The sequence below is a fragment of the Aplidium turbinatum genome, chromosome 14, assembly GCF_918807975.1.
Source record: "Aplidium turbinatum chromosome 14, kaAplTurb1.1, whole genome shotgun sequence".
Taxonomy (NCBI): domain Eukaryota; kingdom Metazoa; phylum Chordata; class Ascidiacea; order Aplousobranchia; family Polyclinidae; genus Aplidium; species Aplidium turbinatum.
The window spans coordinates 6481990-6502467 of NC_137485.1; the positions used below are offsets into that span (position 1 = coordinate 6481990).

Here is a 20478-nt window from a genome sequence, read left to right on the forward strand (position 1 = left end):
TAGCGAGGGCTAATCGCATTGGTCCGAATAAAAAGATTCAATACCAACCAAACAACGATAATGGAATCATAACCGTTATGGTTGTTACTTGATAGGTTACTGAACTACCGAGCAATAAACGACTGTCGAGTGCACTGCACGCTATTTCATCAACATGCCGTGCTGTAAGATGAACACAACATTTGCCTTCCATCTATTCACAACTCCTACCAACCCATCTTAGCGTGAACTCCACAACAAAACATTGCCACTTGTCTCCGTAAATGAACCACGGGCAGTGAGGGTGGGTTTTGCAAGGTAAGTGACATCCCTAATCTACCAGTTAGATGTCAACCGACGTTGAAATGATGCAAACAAATACAATTTTGCTGGTTGAAACATAGATACAGTTTTCGACTGATAATGGCACTGACAAAACTCAAAATTTCTTATTAAAACGGTGCATGGCGGCATCATGGTAGATTGCATGCAACAAGTCTCTTGAATAAAGATAGACCACTGGCGATTTCAACATTTCAGCAACACAATTAGGAGTATACAGCACTTCATGCAAAATTAGCTTTCTGCGTGGTATAAATCTAAAGAATTATACCACGCAGACATATTTTGTGCTTATTTTATATTATACAGCATAATGCTTTAACCAAACCATTTTTATGTATAAAACGCAAGTACATAACCACTGTCTATGTCTATGCAAAAACATATGCTCAATTCTTTTCACGTTTAAGTATCGGAAGACGAGCCATATATCGGGTGTGAATTTAAAAAACGCAATACACGAGTGACAAGTCAGATGTTATCTTGTCGATAGGGGTAAAAGAATGCTTTCAAACAGCTTTCAAGCAATCCCCTCTGCAATAGTTTTAAGCATTTAGCCTAAACTACCTTGCCGGGTTACTCAAAATCAATGATCGGGTAGTTGAGAATTCGTTGAATGTAACAACATGAGTGAAACAGTTGGCACTAGATGAAGAAATGAACCACAATTCGTATTCAGCGTATGGGCATGGCATTTTTCAAAACCATTAAACAACTTAAACGTTCTGCTACATCCTAATATCTACATGTTACACATGTCAAGTGTTTTCTCGGAGAAATCGGCGATATCATAGAATTAATTACTTTCTTATAAACAACGACAGATTTACAGGACACACCACCGTCTGTTTGTGCTTTGTCAGGCAATATTCCACAAACCTGGGAGGCCTGGGTTAGCCACAAGGGATAATTCCTTTCAAAGCAACATGTTAATACACAACAACGATCAGGTTTATTTGAAAGTCTTGACTTTTTAAAGCAATCAGTCATCCTTGCTTTTTTCTTTTTCTGCTTCATTCTCACTCATGTCAGAGTAGTCGGTTGGGTCTTCACCGGGCTTCAACAACTTGCCGACAAAGTCATATTTTTCTGAAAAAACAACAACAAAGAAACAATAAACAAATCCGCTTGTGCTGCTAACTATGAGCCCACATGCTGTAACTAGTCGACTGCATAACCGAGTGGTGAGAGCCTTGGTACGGCTCTCAAAAGGTGCAGGTTTGACATCGCTCAAGAGCACGTGGCTGTGTCTTTGGTGAGATACTTAATAGCAAAGGCATACATGAAAATTGACTTTGCCTTTCCGTTCACCTAAATCTTTAACTAGCAAGCATAAAGCCTGGGTATGACAAAACATGTGAATTGATTGGGTTGCGTGTAGAAATGAACCGATACCAATATTTTGGCCGATACCGATATCACTATTTTAGGCCGATACCGATATTTTGGCCGATACTTTGGTGTTACAAAAATAAGCAATTTTGGTATTTGCAAGGAATTATATCAAATGCTAAGTTTTACCTTATTTGCATAAAACTATTAAAAAAAGCTTTCAATTGGCATAATTTATTAAAGATTCAAGAATACAATCTCAACCGCATTGTTGTGTCATAATAGTAGGTCTTGGTAATGAAAGGCCACCGTAATTGAGCATTGGGGTATAAGGGAAGAAACATTACCGTACATCATAATTGGGGTTTCTGAAAAAAAAGTGTTTGCGCAAACTCTCCAAATAGGCTATCATAATTGATAATAAGATGTAAAATGTAAACCAAGTTATTTGTGTAGTCGTACAAAAACTATTCGACAAGTAATGTACAACCTAAGGGCGCTTGCCGTTTGGTTGAAAAGCTTTTGCCAGGCCAAGACTACCCAGGTAGCAAAAATGCACAATTCTGCATCGCTCCCACCACGCCAAACGCTCAAAAAACCCGTGCAACTCAGCAAGCCGGCTCCACCAGTCGGCGATTCAACTTCCACTCTTAGCTGTAACAAACTCACCAAGCCCAAACAATGTCACGGCAGAATAAGTAGGCCCAAAAAGAAAGCAATGGGACCTTGAATCCTCACCAAACCAATCAAAATGGTCTTGTTGCGCCCAAGATGACAACCTCATTGCGAAGAAAGGAGCATCCCCCCCGGCCACCAGCTTAAGGCTGAACACTCACCAGCACAGCGAGCTGCCGTGACCCGCCAACCACAACGGTGCAGCTTCCACACTAGCCATTTCAATTCTTGTCGATGTCAATTCTTGCTACAAAACGGCTGTCGAGAAACATATATAATAGTTGATTGGATGGTCTAAATGGCTAGCGTGGAAGCTACACCGTTATGGCCAGCGAATCGCAACAGCCCGCCGCACCAGTGAGCGCCCAGCCCTGTGCCGACAGCAGGGAAGGACACTCCTCCCCCACAATGAGGCCGCTATCCCAGGCGCAACAAGACCACTTGTTGACTAGTTCAGTGAGGATTCGCAGTCCCATCGCCCCCACCCACTCCGCCACGACTTTGTTCAAGCTTGGTGAGTCCATCACAACGAAAGGCGGAAACCAAATCACAAACTGACAGAACCAGCTCACCAAAAACAACCAAGCCATACGGGTCCCTCAAACGTTCAGCAACGCAAAAACGATGCAAAACTACACATTCCCGCCACCTGGGTAGTCTTGGCCTGGTATTATCCTCTGCTGAGAGTAAAGAAGAAACACAAATGATAAATAGTGGAGAAATTGAGTCTTCTTCACAACTTAAGAATCGAACAACGCAAAACTGCTGAAACAAAACGTTTTGTTTGAGTGAAAGAATCACTGTAAGCAAACAATGCCCAAAGGTGCGCGCATGAAGTCATGGGAGTGTGAGGTATCAAAAATTTGAACAGGTTGTTATTTTTCTACTTCAATGTGACGTTAGTTACTACTTTAAAAAATCTATATCTTTGCTTCTGCAGAAAATCCGCAGCAAACGCCTTTTTTTTAACATGTTTAGTATCGGCCACAGTATGAGCCAAATTTTGCCGATACCGATACTCAAAAAATGGCCGATATCACCGATACTGATATATCGGTACATCTCTATACTGAAAAGTTTGGGTGTTCATCAGGACAATTATCGTTTCTAGCACTAGTTGCTACGTTCATCTGATGAAATTGAAAGTAAAATTGACAACAAACAAGATGGTTTATTGCTTCACTGACGTTTCGCGCACCATGACAATGACGTTTCGCGCACCATGTTATTCGCTCTGAGGATGCGAATGAATGCTGAACTACATCTCTAGTTGCGTGGATTCGTTTTATCAGTTCATGGCACAAACAAAAGCAGAATCTCCACTAAAACCCCGTCAGAAAACAATAGCCATCTAATGTACAAGTCAAAAGAGGACAACGCGTTTATTGTTATGAACCAGACTAATCCCACACAAGACCAATAAAATGATTAATGGTCGTTGCGCATGCAAAGATGAGGGATAAATTCGTAGCTATGGTAACCAACTGTCAACCCTATGAGAGCTATGTTGAAGACATTTGTATATCAAAACATTAAGGTTATATATTCTGAGTCCATCTGTTAGTTTTGATCTAGGAAGAACAGTGTGAAATAAGAAAAAAATATAGACTGATATAAGTTGGGCTACTAGAAATAGGGTTTAATTCGTGTCTAACTAAAGCTATGTAATATTTATAATACATTTTATTTCAAACTACAAATCTAAGACCAGTATGATGGTTTTAAAAGGTTTATTTTGAATGTGGCAGGCAATATGTTTTTGATTTGATTACAAACAATCGTGATCAAATGATGAAAACATTATTAACATTTCTAAAACAGTTTTGTTGGACCCTACGTAGAATCGATGGTATAATTTTGACGGTTTTGATAAAATTGGCAGCCAGAAACCGGTGAAAGAGAGCGAGGTTATGATTGGGTTTCAAAAATGCGAGCATTTCTTTTATATGGGATCGATGGAAAAGACAAGCCTAAACAAGGACAGCCAAAAAAGCACGCAAACATGGTGATGCAACGTAGAGGTTTGATCGTTAATCAACAGATCGTGCAATTGGACTTCGCTTGAGTCAACAAACGAAAACTGTCAACGAAGCGAATAATCTTCCAACTTCAAAAAAAAAAAATCAACACAGTTTGTGTCGGATCAACGCACGGGATATGTTTCACATGCATTCATGCCAGAGCCCACCATGCCGAGATTAAATCAGTTCTTGTTTACATTGATTCAACATCTAGAACTTGAGAAAGCTTGACGCCAAGCAACTCAGTCATGACGCTCACGAAGTATGGTTTCTAAGATTAAAGAAGTGCATCCTGTTTTTTTTTTGTCTAATACACGATGCTTCTAATAACAAAAAAAAAAACATAGGCCGTCAAAAGTTAGCTTATGCATTTGTCACACCTAAAGAATAATAATGAAATTCAGTTGGAAAACAAAATTCCCTTCATTGTTTTTGTTATAAGTTTCTTGGTGAAACATGTTGTGTGGCACGGTCTAATGTATCATCCCAGCCACCAAATAAGACCATTCCTTACATTGATTCAATGTCTGTAGATGTTAAACGACTTGTAACACAAGACCGATTTGCCGGTCGGGATGTAGTTTCACTAGTTTCAATAGCAAACCTGAGAATTGCATTTCCCATTCTCTAACACTGTCCATTTCCATTGCATTTAAATCGGAAATATCGTCATATTCATCTTTGATGGCATCCTTGTCTAGACGAAATAAAGCCAGGCCTCTTGATGCATCTCTACCAGCAAATACACCGTATGGTCCCTCTGTTGCAAAATAAGAAACCAAAGATATCTTTTGAAATCAGTCAGATAGCTTTTACTTTGTACATGAAAAATCTTCATAACACATAAATACCGCAAGCACAGTGTCTCAAAATAAAATTCAGTACTACTAGTACTTTCAAAAAGTCTCTGGTATGACTCGACAAAATATCAAACCATGGCTCAATCAAGCCCATGAATACCAATTCAGAGAAAATGCTAACCACTACACAAAGTCATAAAGACTTACTTCTTAATGGAACTGTAAGGAACATTAAAAAACACTTTATTTTAGACAATAAACAGCAATTTTCTTGGGTAAAGTGCATAAGTATTCAAATTTTTTTTTAGACTTGCAATGAAGAACTTTGAAAACAATAGAAGGAAGCTGCTGATACTATTGTAAAAACTAAGATATATATACAGAAGACATGCTGTGAAAAACAATATAGATTCTTTCAGGTTATTCACGAACAATTCAATCCATGAATAAGATAGTCGGTTGACAAATTTGAGTAGGCAAAAAATTCATCAAAACCAAGTTTTTAAGTGCCATGAACAATGAATTTCTCTCTTAAAGAACAGTAGAGTTTTAATAACCTGGCCCATAAAACTTCTTCCCCCTTGTGACATCAAACACTTTTCCATTGACAGCAATGAGGATCCTTCCTCCATTTTTAATGCCATCATATTCTCGAAGTTCTGTAACTGTCATGTCCTGTTTCTTTAACTTGGGGAGCTCAGGCTCTGGGGGAGGGCCAGCATCAAACTGCAACATTATTGGAAAAATACAAACTCAGTGCAATGTATATGATATACGAGTGTATGCCTGTTAGTGGGTCATTATTAACAGTTAATCATCAATAATTTAGGCTATACTGTATATAATAGTTCACAATAAAAACATTTAATTTTGCGTTAGGGTTTTGAACAAATTGTGTACACCACCAATTGCTCAGTAGTAGACTATATGGTTTGGAACCACACTTTGAAGGTAGATATACTATGTTCTATTATATTCATCCTCGTATATAATTATATATATATTAGGGTTATGACTAGGAAATTATATTTTGCCTGTAGCAGGAATCAATGAACATGTTGGTATAAATTTAGAAAATTATACTCATTTTGTTCAAATCATAAAAAATGTCCCGCACAAACTGACTTTAATTTTTGACATTGGTCCAAATGTAAAAAAAATTACAATTCAAAACTTATTCTTTGCTACAAATTTAATGTTCAAATATTTGTCCTTTTTGCACTTCTGGTAAAGTTCTTCCATCAATTTGACTCCCCTTTCTGCAATTATGTTAGTGCGTGGGACATCTACAACGGACTTATCCAAATTCCAATGGGTTTTAAGGCACTTTAAGGTTCCAGGACATTCGAGCTCAAAGATAGCATCAAATAATCTTTGGTATATTCCACCTTTAAACCTTTGGTTAGAAAAGCAGGCTTCCTGCCACACATTTGCGATGAATGAGCATGATATCTCCAGAGTTACTCTCCATCTAGGGATGAGGAAGTAGGCAATCATAGCATAAATGGCTCTTGAATTCCATCTAGCATTGTGTAGAGATGGAAGTTTATGCCATTTGATTAGTGGAAATCTACCATTTTCTTTGAAGAAGCGGAAATCACTGCACAACTCAAAGAGAAACTTAAAATCATCCCTCCATCCTGGGTTTTCAACCATTTCCATCTCAATTTCTGGCTTGTTGTATGTTGTAGGATTGCTGCAAGTTTTCGTAGTGTTTCACCACATCATCTACAAATTTGTAGTTGAGAGTTGGTTTTGTTGAAGACGTTGGATTGAAGAACTCTAATACATGCTTTAAGACTCTATCAAGAATATGATGTTGGCAACCAATATACTGTGGTTTATCAAAACCCTTGCTGATCATTGCATTTTACAGTTTCACAACAACGCCATTCAGCCGTCCAGTATTAACAGATGTTGCGTCACATATGATCATTTTCAAATTTGTCCATGCATCATATTCATCTAATAGGTTTTCTAGACTGCTGAAAATATCTTGAGCTGTTCCACTTTCGCATTTTAGAACACCCAGTTTGATTTCTCTTGATGGACTTTTCAAGCATACTAGGCTACCTGATATTCATGTTTGCCAATCTTTTTTCCATCAAAGTGTAAACATAAATTATTCTCCTCTTTCATAATTGATTTTAATTTTAGCTTTGCATTGTTGCCATCTCTTATAACTGCTCTCCAAACACTAGATTGTGATGGTGTGGGAACACCGATTCCATCATCAGCCAGGCTAGCACAGACAACTGCTGCTTTGTTGGTTGAAAGAGAATTGCGTATAACCAATTTTGATGCATGTGATGTAGAAAAATGCAACACTGGTTTTGACTTGGTAATATTGTCACTGTATTCTGCCATAATACTGTCTGCATCGCTTGTACAACTCTCGACATCAGTTGATGTCATCTCATCTTCTTCATTTGGTGTGACAAGATGTGAAGCCACATTGGTACTGGTATGTGAAGCACTTGATGTTCGCACTCTCTTTGAAAGGTGAATTGATGATTTTGGAGCAGTTTGTTGGTTGTATAGCCAATTTTTCCTGTAGATTCAATTTGTAGGTTATATAGTTCTTTGTCTTCTTGGAACAGCCACTCTCCTTCTATCTTGGTAATGTCAAACAGGTTTTCTGTTTCATATTTAAATGAATCCATTTTTCTTTTTCTATTTTTCTCCTGTTTCTCCATCAATTTTCGTAGCTTTGACATTATTGTTTGCTTTGTCACCGCTGGAAAGTTCAATTTTGCCCAGAGAATAATTAATTCATCAGCTATTAAAATCGTTCTTGTAGTCTTGTCCTTAGCTTGGTCCAAAAGTGAGTGGTATCGCCCGATAATGTCTTTCTTTTTGGGAATGCGAACATAATTACTCAGGGTTTCAACCATTGGCATGTTTCTTCTTCTTAATGGCTTTACAGCAAGATTTTTCGTCCAGGATACCACATTCTTCTCAACAGATTCACTTGACTTGTGGTAAGCCATGATATGAATAATTTAATCTGTGCAATCACAATTTACCAAAATAAAATTTCAAATCTTTGCAATTGAAATTGTGTCAGTCAAATTCAAATTAGTCTAGTCTATGTCTACAAAAGAAAGCCCATTCTTCATACATTGAAACCTGGAAAAATTTGGTGCGGGAGACTTTTGTTTAAACAGTCTTAACTTGTGTGAGTTTTCAAATCAGGACATAAAAGTTCATCATTTGTGACTACAGGACACACAAAATTTTGAATTTTTTTTTTCAAGTCATAACCCTAATATATATATATATTGATTGGTCTGTCTGCACTGCCTAAGTACCAAAGAATCGGTCAACAGTCTCAATATTATATTAGAAACCGATTTCATGAGAGACCGCAGCCCTCACATCGTCAGTCTAGTATGAAACAAGTTATGAATCGTGCAAAGAAAATATTACGTCATAGTGCATATATTTTTATTTTCTTTGCACGATTCGTAACTTGTTTCATACTAGACTGACGATGTGAGGGCTGCGGCCTCTCATGAAATCGATTTCTAATATAATATTGAGACTATAGACCGACCCTTTGGTACTTAGACAGTGAAGACAGACCAACCAGTAATGAACAGAGGATCGTCGCAGCATAATAGCAGCTCAGATAGTCAGGCAGATCTCTTCCATCAGTTTACTACTAGAAAACTTCAAAGACATATATATTATATATTGATTTATACACACAAAATACATTATTCGAACAAGCATCTGGTGGTTGCAATATTATCAAAAGACCTAAGAGTAGCATTGTCCATTACCGGTAGCCTACCACAGCTTTTAGAGGTGCTGTAGACCTGAACTAAAAACAGGAAAAAAAAAATCATTTAGCAGTTGATCTAATGGGATTATGTTGGACAGATGCAAAATTTTTTCATCAAAGATTTTTGCTGTGTGGATTAGTGCCAATTGGAAATATATATATAGTTTTTTTTTTTTTTAAATAATTTAGATCCATGTGAAATTGTGAATGCACAGTTGCACACTAAGAGGGGTGGATTTTAAATCTATACTTGTGTTTTTTAGTTCAAACTTTTGTATCTAAATACTCTCACTAACCTCATTTGAATTCGGCTTACAGATCTTGTAAAGCAAATATACACAAATTGCCAACAGAATAACATTCACTGGATTAGACAAGGCAGATTTTAAAAGTCCAACTGTGTCTTCCATTTCATCAGACGCCATATCTTCACAAGTGAAATATAATTTCAAACAAAAAATGAAATTTAATAAACACTATCTTGTTAAAAAAACGTCTATGCGTTTATCAGAAACAGTAGTAATCTGCAAAGGAAGTTAAAAATAGAAGCTCCTTTTTCATTGGGCATATTCTTAGAATAGTCGATGGACATTACTATCAATTATGTAAGATGTACAACATTTGATTTGCACAGAAAAAAATTAAAGGATACTGTGTGGAAGGAGCGGTCTATGTGGCACTAGCACAAGGCTGATTACTGAATCATGACTATAGAACAACGACCAGTGCATTTCACTAACCTTTCTGATGTAGCCTCCATACCAGCAGCCATTATAGAAACCAGATATAGTAACCATAGACTCAGAGGCCATGGTGTATGTGTGTTACACGAGCATGATGTCATGACTAAGTGTATGTTTTTTTTTACAAAACATGGGGTCACGCATACACTATAAATCGACATTAATAAAAAATGACAATACCAAAAAGCTGATTTTTTTAAATAATCAGTGAAAATGTGATACAGTACATACATAGACATCAAATTTTTACTCAAGTAAGTTAATTCCAAGGGGGCAAAAATCCCACACTAATTCTGAAAGCAATTTATTAAAATTGCTGATGTCCAGCCTAAATGATTATAATCCACTATTCGTGGATCCACATGTCAGTCAGACCTGTCATGCAACATTTCATGCACGGTTTAATTTGGCTGCAGCTTAATTGCATAATGTTGACTGAACAAGACATAGCAAAATCCCTTGCATGCTTAATGCTTATGTATGACTTAGTTGAATACAACACAGTGAGTGTTAGTCTTTCGGGATGAAAATCAGCGGCCAGTCCAGCAATAATATCAGCCATAAACCAAATAAGCAAAGAGAATGAAAACAGTGCATAACAAGTTTTGTTACTTGTTTGAATATTATTGTTAACCTCCTCATGGTGAGTTTTGGTAATACAAGTTTTTGAAGCAAGTGGCAACAACCAGAGACCGCAACCCACAGGGTACCCAGACCAGTAAAAGGATAAACCCTCAGCCCCAGTGTCCAATGAGAGAAACTTATCGATCCTAAGCAAGTGCATTTTTCAATGCAGGCAGTTCCATCTGTCGTAAGAGTCAGAGTAACACTGCTGCTTCAAACACAAGAACATATATTGCTGGTAATTTTCGTTTCACACGCTCCCTATATATTGCTTTCAACAGTTTTGTGTTCTATCTGTGAAATGCTCCAAGCTTGTGGTCACGGGTTTGACTTCTGTCCTTAAGCGCGTTGTTCAAGCGCATATCCAAAGAGTTGAACCATTGTTTTCCCTTGTTCTGAAAGAGTTGTTGCCTATTTTTTATTCAACTAACTTGGTTTCATTGAATAGAAAGCCGTACTTGACATGAACTGCTCAAATGCATATCCCGAGAGCAGTGCTGCAATTATCTCTTTCTTGTCAAACCACCAAAATTCTTCTTTGGTTTGTCGAATAGTAGTATGACGTCACAACAGGCAGATAAGCGTTTGGCCGCGAATTACTGCACAAGTTGTGTGGATGTACGTCAGAGTCACTTATTAAGTTTTTAATCGTACGCTGGTTGAGTGATTGCAAACTAGTATCAAGTGCTAAGTTGTATACCTACCGGACGTGTATATTGTTTGTTTTGCTCCAGGAAGAGAACTGTAGTAAACTCAAAACTGACAATCGCAAAAGAAAAAAACCCTTAGGCTATACCACTAACGTAACCTACTGCAAGATTTTTTCCTTTGTCATCTCTTTAGCCTCGCTTAGTAGCCTACGACCTACGTAAATGGTTATGCAATGCATGTACCCGCATGTAAACACAGTCAGGAGCGAAATATGCAAGTTACCAAATGTTTGATTGCCAGGCCAGGCGTTAGAACATTTTCCGCAGTCTTCAAAATGTTCTTCTGGAGGAGAACTCCTTTCCATAAAAATAGTCGCTTTTTTCATCTGTATTTCTGAACATCTGGACAGAAACTAGGCTGCTTTGTAGATGTGAAAAAAATTTGTAACAAGTATCCAACAGAGTCATTTTAACAGTGCAACATTGTTAATTGGCTCACAGGGCAAAGTACAAACTGGCATAGACGTTGACAACTAAAAGTAGCCTAGGTTATTTCATCTATAAAAGCAACCAGTTGTGTCGAATGCACGAAACATGTGTGGCGAAGTGTTCAATGCCAGGCATTAGAACTTCAATCAAATCATTTTCCTGCAGTGTTCAAAATGGCGGCGTGGATGGCTTGGTAATTTCTCGCTTGAAGCGTCGCTTTTAGGCCACGTCATGAAGCACCTAGCACAAGAAAATTTACGTAAGTCGGCACTCTTATGAATACATCACGTGATTCTCTCCCACCGATTGTTCCTTGAGCTGACGTTCTCTCTCAGTTCTTTTTTTCTGTAACGCACGGCGTTTGTTGAATAGGTACGGCACGTGTCGAGCAGCAATGCTGCCGAAAAAAGCAAAAATCGCAGCCCTGCCAAGAGTTGAACCATGTTTGCTTAATTTTGCCATTTCTTTGTTCACAATCGGTCGCCTAACCAAATAAGCAATCAAGGTGCATTTTCTATAGTTTTTCAAACTCTGTTTAGTTATCGTATATTTGTCGTATATAATTGTGAAAAAGCATGTGGCCACAGACAGAGGTTTATTGGTTACTGCGAGTAAATGTACTATTAAATCAAAAGCTGACTGACTTTGGAAACCTTTTGGTCTTTCGCTGCCATCCTCGCTGTGTAAATTATTTTTGTTTATTGTATATATTGTGTATATTTTCATTTGCCAGCAGAAAAAATAAACAAACTGAACTGAACACAATGTATACTTGCATAATTGCAAGCTCAGCTCGAGTGAATGCAACTTTTGAAATTTCAACCTTGTGCATTAGGGTGGCTCGTTTTTGAACTTTTTTTTTTAATTCTCTCGGGGTAGTGGGGAAATAGTGCCAATGAGTGAGAAAACGCTCATGACAAAATTATAGATTCGTAACAAATTGTCTTCAGCCTCCTCATGGGGCTCAAAAATCGAAAAATGGGGTCAAAAACGCATTCTTTCCAAAAAATTAAAAAAATATTTTGCAAAAATATTTTTAGTTTGGGTAGATACAATATTGTTTAGATATATCTAATTAACCTAAGAAAAAAAATTGAAGTCATTTGAACTATTCCTTCAGCTTCTGAAAATTTCCATTTTGCTGAAAATTTCTCATTTTTGTGTGTGGTTACAAATACATAACCACAAAACTAGAAAACGTCACTGCATTTCTCTTTATAGACCTACCCTGAGCTGTTGCGTCATTTTTTAATGAAAATGGGTTAATTTGGTAGGAAAAAGTGACGTCTTTTATTGGAATTTACGTCACTGACATAGCCATGGTTGTCACAACGAAAGCTTTGACAAAAAATTGAAAGAATTTAAACAATACATGTTTCTGTTGCTGTTTTAAGGTAAAAGTAAATTTTACTTATTAACACATGATGTTTCAAATGAATATTAATATTTCGGTAATGCCCTCAAGAATGATAATACACGGTAGCAACAGCAGTTACTAAAGATTACAATAGCAAACAGCAAGGATTCTGAAAGCGATTCAAACCAGCAAAATTATATCAACAACACAATCAAGGTTTTCAACAAAAACACAATCAACGAATTCGAAAACAACACAATTAACGTATTCAAAAAAATCAACAAAACCTTAGGCTACAGCAATGTTGAACACAGTAGTGCTAAATTTTCTCTTCAAATGTTAAATTGCTTTTTATTGTCAAATTTCGGCGTTAACTTTCGGCTCAGTAACATTGTTCTAATGAAACTGTGTCTGCTTTCTTGACCACAAGCTTTGCTGGATGCTGCCGTTACCAACATTCTTTCCACTGCTTGTGTGTGCAGGGAATTTTGAAGAGCTCACTTGGCACCGGTAGTGGAATTCCTTGACTGATTGCTTTGCACATTACGTCATCTGTTACATCTTGCAGCAACGGTGATGGTGTGAGATCAACGTTTTGCCAGTCAATTAATTCATGAAATGCCGTGGTGTCAAAATTCATGATTGGAATTTCAAAACCTCGCACACTGCTGTTTCGTTTTGCAATCAGTTTTGGGGCACGCAAAACTCTTCTCAATCCAAGTTCCCGGATAATTTTACTGTCGTCAGCAACCATGGATAACAAAACACTTTCTGGATGGGCATTATATCCATTATCTATTTCTTTGCATCACTGGAAGAACAATTTGTTTGACTTCTATTGGCAGGCAGCGTGTTCTCGTAATTGTTTCGTACATGTGCTTAGCACCATGTGTAGCAGATGAATTGCATTTTATTTTGAACGACATTGGTGTATACACTTTCATGATAAATTTCACCAGAAGAATTCAAGTGCCAGATGGGTTGGATTTCATCACATAGAGACGCAAAATTCTGTTTGCTGTCGTCAGCCAGCGTGAATGAAAAATTGTTCCAGGATTACGTTGAAATGCAGGATCATTCGCAATGGTTTTTGATACTGCTCGATGGATTTCAAATAGATACTTTTGGTCAGTACTTAAGTCATCACAATCCACTTCCATAGTTTCTGTTGTAATTGCGCGAAATTTAACGTTAACAGCAACTTGTTCACAATTTCCCGATACTTGGCCAATTTCTCCCGTGAATATACCTGGTCCACTTGTTTTCCAATCACGTTTTTGAATTAAATACCTTAAAGGCAATTCATTGGATGCAACCTAGTTCGTACCCTGAACAGTTTGTACCCTCAGTTCGTACCCTGAAAAGATCAAGAAAAAAAATTAAAAAAAGCGGAAGTCGCTGATCGCAGCTTCCGCAAACATTTTAAAATTTTCCCCCTGAAAAGATCGAGAGAACGATAACACAAAGACGAAGTCGCTGATTGCAGTTTCCGCTAACCCTAACGCTAACCCTCGCTGATTGCAGTTTCTGCAACATTTTCTGCATTTTCCGCTAACCCTAACTCTAACCATAGACTAATCTATGCTCTAACCCTAACCCTCGCTGGTCGCAGTTTTCGCAAACATTTTTCCGTAGTTTCCGCTAACCCTTACCCTAACCTTAGAATAATCCATGCTCTAACCCTCGCTGATCGCAGTTTTTGCAAACATTTTTCCGCAGTTTCTGCTAACCTTTACCCTAACTCTAACCATAGAGTAATCTATGCTCTTAACCCTAACCCTCGCTGATTGCAGTTTCCGCAAACATTTTCCCGCAGTTTCCGCTAACCGCAGTTTCCGATTACCCTAACTCTAACCATCGAGTAATCTATGCTCTCTAACCCTAACCCTCGCTGATCGCAGCTTCCGCAAATCTTTTTCCGCAGTTTCCGCTAACCCTAACCCTCGAGTTGTTTGCGGAAACTCCGATCAACGACTTCGGCTTTGTACTATTAAACTGCGATCAGCGACTTCGGCTTTTTTTAATTTTTTCTCTCGATCTTTTCAGGGTACGAACTGAGGGTACAAATTGTTCAGGGTACGAACTAGGTTGCACCACAATTCATTCCTATGAAGTTGACAAATTAACCACTGTAATGGCCTGCTAACCGCTCTTTCCAACAGTGCAATAGCTCCATTTTTGTGCCTGTACTTACATTTGTTCCGTCGCAACCAATTTCTCTCAAGTATGTTAAATCTAGATTGGATGTGTTGGAATTAAAGAATTTTACAATAGCTCTCAAAATATTTTTTGAACAACCAGATTCCAGAATGACATGGCCAATGAACTTTGATCCAGGCTCTTGCAATATACATATATATATATTCTTCTTTAACCAGTGATTTTGAAAACTTGCTGCCTTTTTTACATTTGTAAGTGTTTCATCAATGCGCCCATCAAAATAAATGGAAAATGGTGAATCAAAATCTGCATCACTGGAGCTTAATTGTGTTTCTCTGTGGACCTTTTTTCTTTCTCGACGAATTTTATGTCGATCTATATCAGAGCTGTCATCATTTTTACTTATCACCCCAATGTCCAGCAACAATGAGCTTGCAATAAAGGCTGCTGTTCTGTCAGACACACCCGCTCTGTCGCACACTTGAGCTACAGATGAGAGACTAGCATCACTATCTTCACACGTTACCTACGGTATGTGTCACATTATGATTCAGACGATGATGAAGTCTCCTGCGTTCAACGCATTGATTTGGCTGTGCTGCTTGGCACTGTTTTCGTTTGTTTTTCCGCTGATTCATTTTTCTAACTCTGATCATTTCACGGTGGTCAATACCAAAAATAATCATTTTTCTATTCGTGCGCTGGTCAATCAAGAAGTCCTGCTCCTTACAGGGCACTTTTTTTAGAAGCAGAACATGTGCAAGATGTAAGATCCAAACATTTACAAGCAGCAATATCAAATAGCTTCTTTCCTTGATTTTGAATATTTTGTAGTTTGTCTTGGTACAAAGGAGCGTCTGCTCTGAATGGATAACTTTTCAAAATTTTCAGCAAAATGGAAATTTTCAGAAGCTGTTAGGAAGCTGAAGGAATAGTTCAAATGGATGCAACCTAGTTCGTACCATGAACAGTTCGGACCGTCAGTTCGTACCTTGAAAAGATCGAGAGAAAAAATTAAAAAAAGCCGAAGTTGGTGATCGCAGTTTCCGCAATCATTTTAAAATTTTCCCCCTGAAAAGATCGAGAGAAAAAATAGCTCAAAGCCGAAGTCCGCTGATCGCAGTTTCCGCAAACATTTTTCCCCAGTTTCCGCTAACCTTAATCATAGAGTAATCTATGCTCTAACCCTAACTGATTGCAGTTTCCGCAAACATTTTTCCGCTGTTTCTGCTAGCCCTTACCCTAATTCTAACCATAGAGTAATCTATGCTCTAACCTCGCTGATCGCAGTTTCCGCTAACCTTTACCCTAACTCTAACCATAGAGTAATCTATGCTCTAACCCTAACCCTCGCTGATCGCAGTTTCCGCAAACATTTTTCCGCATTTCTGCTAACCCTAACCCTCGAGTTTGTTTCAAATTGTTTGGGGAAACTCCGATCAGCGACTTGGCTTTGTGCTAGTATTAAACTCCGATCAGCGACTTCGGCTTTTTTTAATTTTTTCTCTCGATCTTTTCAGGGTACAAACTGACTGTACGAATTGTTCAAGGTACCGTACGAACTAGGTTGCACCCGTTCAAATAACTAAATAAATAAAATGAGTAAGTGATCCCAATTAAACTGGTAAATAACTGCATTGAAATCTGATTAAGTGAAACTAGAACAAACAGATACGGTAGGTACCGGTACCGTATGTAATAAAGATCACATGCAACTTTGTTTGGTAAACGTGGCAACGAGGGTGTCCTATTGCTCATTCTATGTTTCAAACTTTTTGCTTTTGCCTTTCATATTGGAGGAAAACTATGACACACCAGTACTGTACCCTTCAACATTATCTCACTTTTTCAATTTTAAAGGGGTTCACAAATGATCTGAAACTAAGACACTTTTTATCAAAAAAGGGTAGTTTAAAGCCTACTCAAGGACTTCTTTACACCTCAATTTTATCATTGTCTTCTCTCGTCCTTATTACTCTATCAAATTTTAATTGGGTACAGTCATTGAAATTTTTTGTTGCACAACAGCAGCAGGGTTGCCAGATTGATAAAACAAAAAAGGCCAAATGCATCCCCAAAAAAGGCCAAATTATAGAAAAAAAGGCCAAACCTGAGGTTTTGTTCTCTTTGTTGAAATCAGTGGTGTTTTTGCACTTACTTTCAACAACAAATTGGATAATATTTACCCAGTTTCTATTGTTCTACATGTTATCTGTTAAAGAAGAATCGCTTAATAAAATTCCTGAAAAAATGCAATCCATAAAATACAAACAGATAGGTATGGAAACAATTACGGTACAATACAACTGAAATATGCATACAACATTAGGCTAAGCGTCATCCTGTAGACTAAAAAGCCATTAACGTCCACCAGTGAGACCTAGGTGACTAGTGAGAAGGAGTTAATATTGGCATATCACTTAATGCAATATGAAATAGTATATATATATACAATATTTATACCCAATACAATTACTTGTAGGCTACATTAAACACCCAACACTGCAAAATCAAAGAAATCAATTGCATTTATGTCCAACATCTTTCCACAATGAACACTCCTTATTATAGGAAAGCTAGCGCCTCTGCCATTTCGTTACTGCTAGTTTCACCATAAACAATATATATCAGATGTGAAACGCCTTATCATTATGGCACTGCCATCAAAGTCTGTGCAACATTTTCCATTCAGCAGCCTGTCCGTTTGTATTCGCAAAATCGTTTCCAAAAGCTCAGTCTGCATTTTGTTTCGTGTTTATTTTCACTGCAGTAAGTAATAAAAAAATCCTCTCTACTACTACATTACTGACAGGGATGCAGAGACATGTTAAAGCATAGCTAGCAAGGTCTTTGAAATGGGCATGATGTAAAACGCTACACCAAAACTTTTCACTGTTGCTAGGGATAACCAAAAGAACTATGAAAACCAAAAGAAAAAAAGGCCAAACAAATGCCAATCGGGAAACTAAAAAAGGCCAAAAAAAGGCCAAGCGGCCAAACAAAAATTGTCCAGCCAAACACTTTTCAAAAAGGCCAAATTTCTGACATTTGGCCGTAAAAAGGCCAATCTGGCAACCCTGAACAGCAGTCAGCACAACCAGGGTTGCCAGATACTCAAGCTATAGTAAGGCCAAATCCATTATAAAATAAGGCCAAAAAAAGGCCAAATTTTTTATTTACTTCTAAGGCTAAATAAACGCTAACAACTTAATTGAAATAATTTTTTGAAAATGCCATTTTACGATCAAATATGACAGATAATAATTTAGCACTGTCAGAGCATAATGACCGGTTCGTTTGCATAATTTGATTAATGAAAAATTACTGCAGTAGCAGATAAACTAGAAACCATTATTACTTCAATTCATGAATAGTGCTATTCCGAACATCTAGCTAAGCAATAAGCATGAATTTGTCTTATTGAGTATATGTACCAGGGATGTCTACAACTACAGGATTGGAAACTATTTTCAGTGCTATCATACATGACTACAGAAGAATTATTAAAATAAAACACTGTTTGTATCAACTAAAGAATATATAAAATTCAATTTTGCAATAACAATATAAGATATAGCCTTCACTCACATCAAAACTTATTTGATGTATAGAAGTTTAAAACCACGAATCTAAAAAATCAAAAATAAACGAATGCAAAGATTCCCTGTCGTTCTGTAGCATTTTGCGTATTGCAAACCGGATCAGAAGTAAACGTGGAGTGTTCAACAGTCAGTGAAATGTGTTGTCGTAGGCTTTTATAATAAACTTATTCACAGACCAACCCAGTACGAAATCAATACGTTTAAGATGTCATAAGAACTAAAACTAATACTCGGTTTTGAAATTATTTAGCAGCAAACAAAATACGACAAGATTGCACAAACGGAATGCAAACACATCACATTAACAAACAAGGCAAGTGTATACTTTACGGTTTACGGCGGGTGCAACTTAATAGAACCGTCCTGTCCACCGCTAACACATTCTCTACTCACTAATTAAAATTAAAACGAATATAGGTCAGGCTCTAAGTGATGATAAGTGATACTTTTATATTACAATTGAAATTGAATTTCCTTAAAATAATACTTTTTAAACCGGTCAAAACTTGCAGCCATAAAAAGGGCCAAATAAGGCCAGATTTTCTGGCCTTATTTGCATCAATTTTTTTAGGCCAATTGCAATTTAAAAAGGCCAGTTTTCTGGAATTTGGCCTAAAAAAGGCCATCTGGCAACCCTGAGCACAACTGCATTGCAAAAGAAAACTAACTTGTTCTACAAAAACAGTGTTTCTGTTTGTCTTTTTAATTTGATCAATTTTTGAGAGGTTGAATCAAATATGAGCATTGAACAAATAATGAATAGTCTGCCCAGTGCCCACCATCTGAATTGTAGCAATACACTAGACATCACAATGACTAAAAACTTGGCACTTCAATGTGTACAGTTTCATTCTTTTTGTTGGTCAGAAGAAATATCATGTGTGCAATTTTGTTTGTTCTCTCGCATAGGCTAATTATATTAGCCTACTTTTCGTTTCTAGCACTAGTTGCAACGTTCATCTGATGAAAGTGAAAGCAACCATAAACAGGTTGGTTTATTGCTTCACTGACGTTTCGCGCACCATGACAATGCGCATCCTCAGAGAAAATAACATGCAAAATAACACTTACAAAGTTATATACTGCAGGCTGCAGTGCGATTGAAATCAAGAAAAAATAAAACACACAATATTTTAAAGATTGGCCAATGATGTGTGAGCGGTTACTTTCCACGTTAAATTCGTAAAAACTTCCAACAATAAATATAAATTCGATGCAGTGAAGACCAACAGATATTCGAGACGAAATTAAATTACAATAATATAGTTTCGGGAGAGAGTTTGCTTTTTTATACCAAAGACAGGCAAGACACAACAATACCACAGGGTTGAGCATTACAACAGTATATATTTTACATATTTACAAAATAGTTTAACATTCAAACGTTTTCGGCTTAACCTAAGCCCTCATCAGGAATCTGAAAATATTAATAAAATGCAATAAATTTCAACTTCTTAAAGGTAACTAGCTAACTAATTGTAAGCATTAAGAAATACGCAGCGGTTAAAAGCAATAGTGTGGAAAACAAACAGACGGACGGAAAACAAAATTACATTAGAAAAAGGCAACTACATGACTACAAACGAATTAGCACCACAGGGAACGTGATCCATCTAACTTAGTAAATAACGTTAAAAAACAATAACGTTTCCAAATGTGTTCAAGTATGGGCATGAAGCCTGCGTGTTGACAATTGACATACGGTAATAATGATTTATAAACTTTTGGTACCGGTAATTGAAAGATTTCCATCGTTCCGGTTGAGTACGTTGCGATGTAATGCAATATTACTTTTCATATGTAGCCTATCAGGTAGTCCAGGTCTCATCATGGTCGTCATGGCATGCGATGTCTCAGCAAGTGTTTCAATTCAGCAATCCCATTTCAGCTACTACTGCCAAGTCAGAAAATGAGATT

General features: G+C 37.3%; 1 protein-coding gene across 1 annotated transcript; it reads right to left on the reverse strand.

The window, feature by feature from the left end:
• Positions 1-1284: 1284 nt before the first annotated feature.
• On the reverse strand, positions 1285-9455 carry LOC145783393 (membrane-associated progesterone receptor component 1-like). The gene is made up of 4 exons (XM_082595250.1): positions 9233-9455; positions 5707-5875; positions 4954-5109; positions 1285-1410 (listed from the first exon to the last, which is right to left on the reverse strand). Exons 1-4 carry the CDS (start codon positions 9359-9361, stop codon positions 1304-1306), a joined length of 561 nt encoding a protein of 186 aa, XP_082451376.1. The 5' UTR covers positions 9362-9455; the 3' UTR covers positions 1285-1303.
• Between the last annotated feature and the right edge of the window lie 11023 nt (positions 9456-20478).

Excerpts from the sequence above, each read along its gene's own strand:
- LOC145783393 (XM_082595250.1), bottom strand. The coding sequence starts at position 9,361 with ATGGCGTCTGATGAAATGGAAGACACAGTTGGACTTTTAAAATCTGCC. Across the intron at positions 5,110-5,706 it reads GAAGAAGTTTTATGGGCCAG|AGGGACCATACGGTGTATTT; the intron begins GTTATTAAAACT and ends ATTTTGCAACAG. Across the intron at positions 1,411-4,953 it reads ATGGGAAATGCAATTCTCAG|AAAAATATGACTTTGTCGGC; the intron begins GTTTGCTATTGA and ends TTGTTTTTTCAG.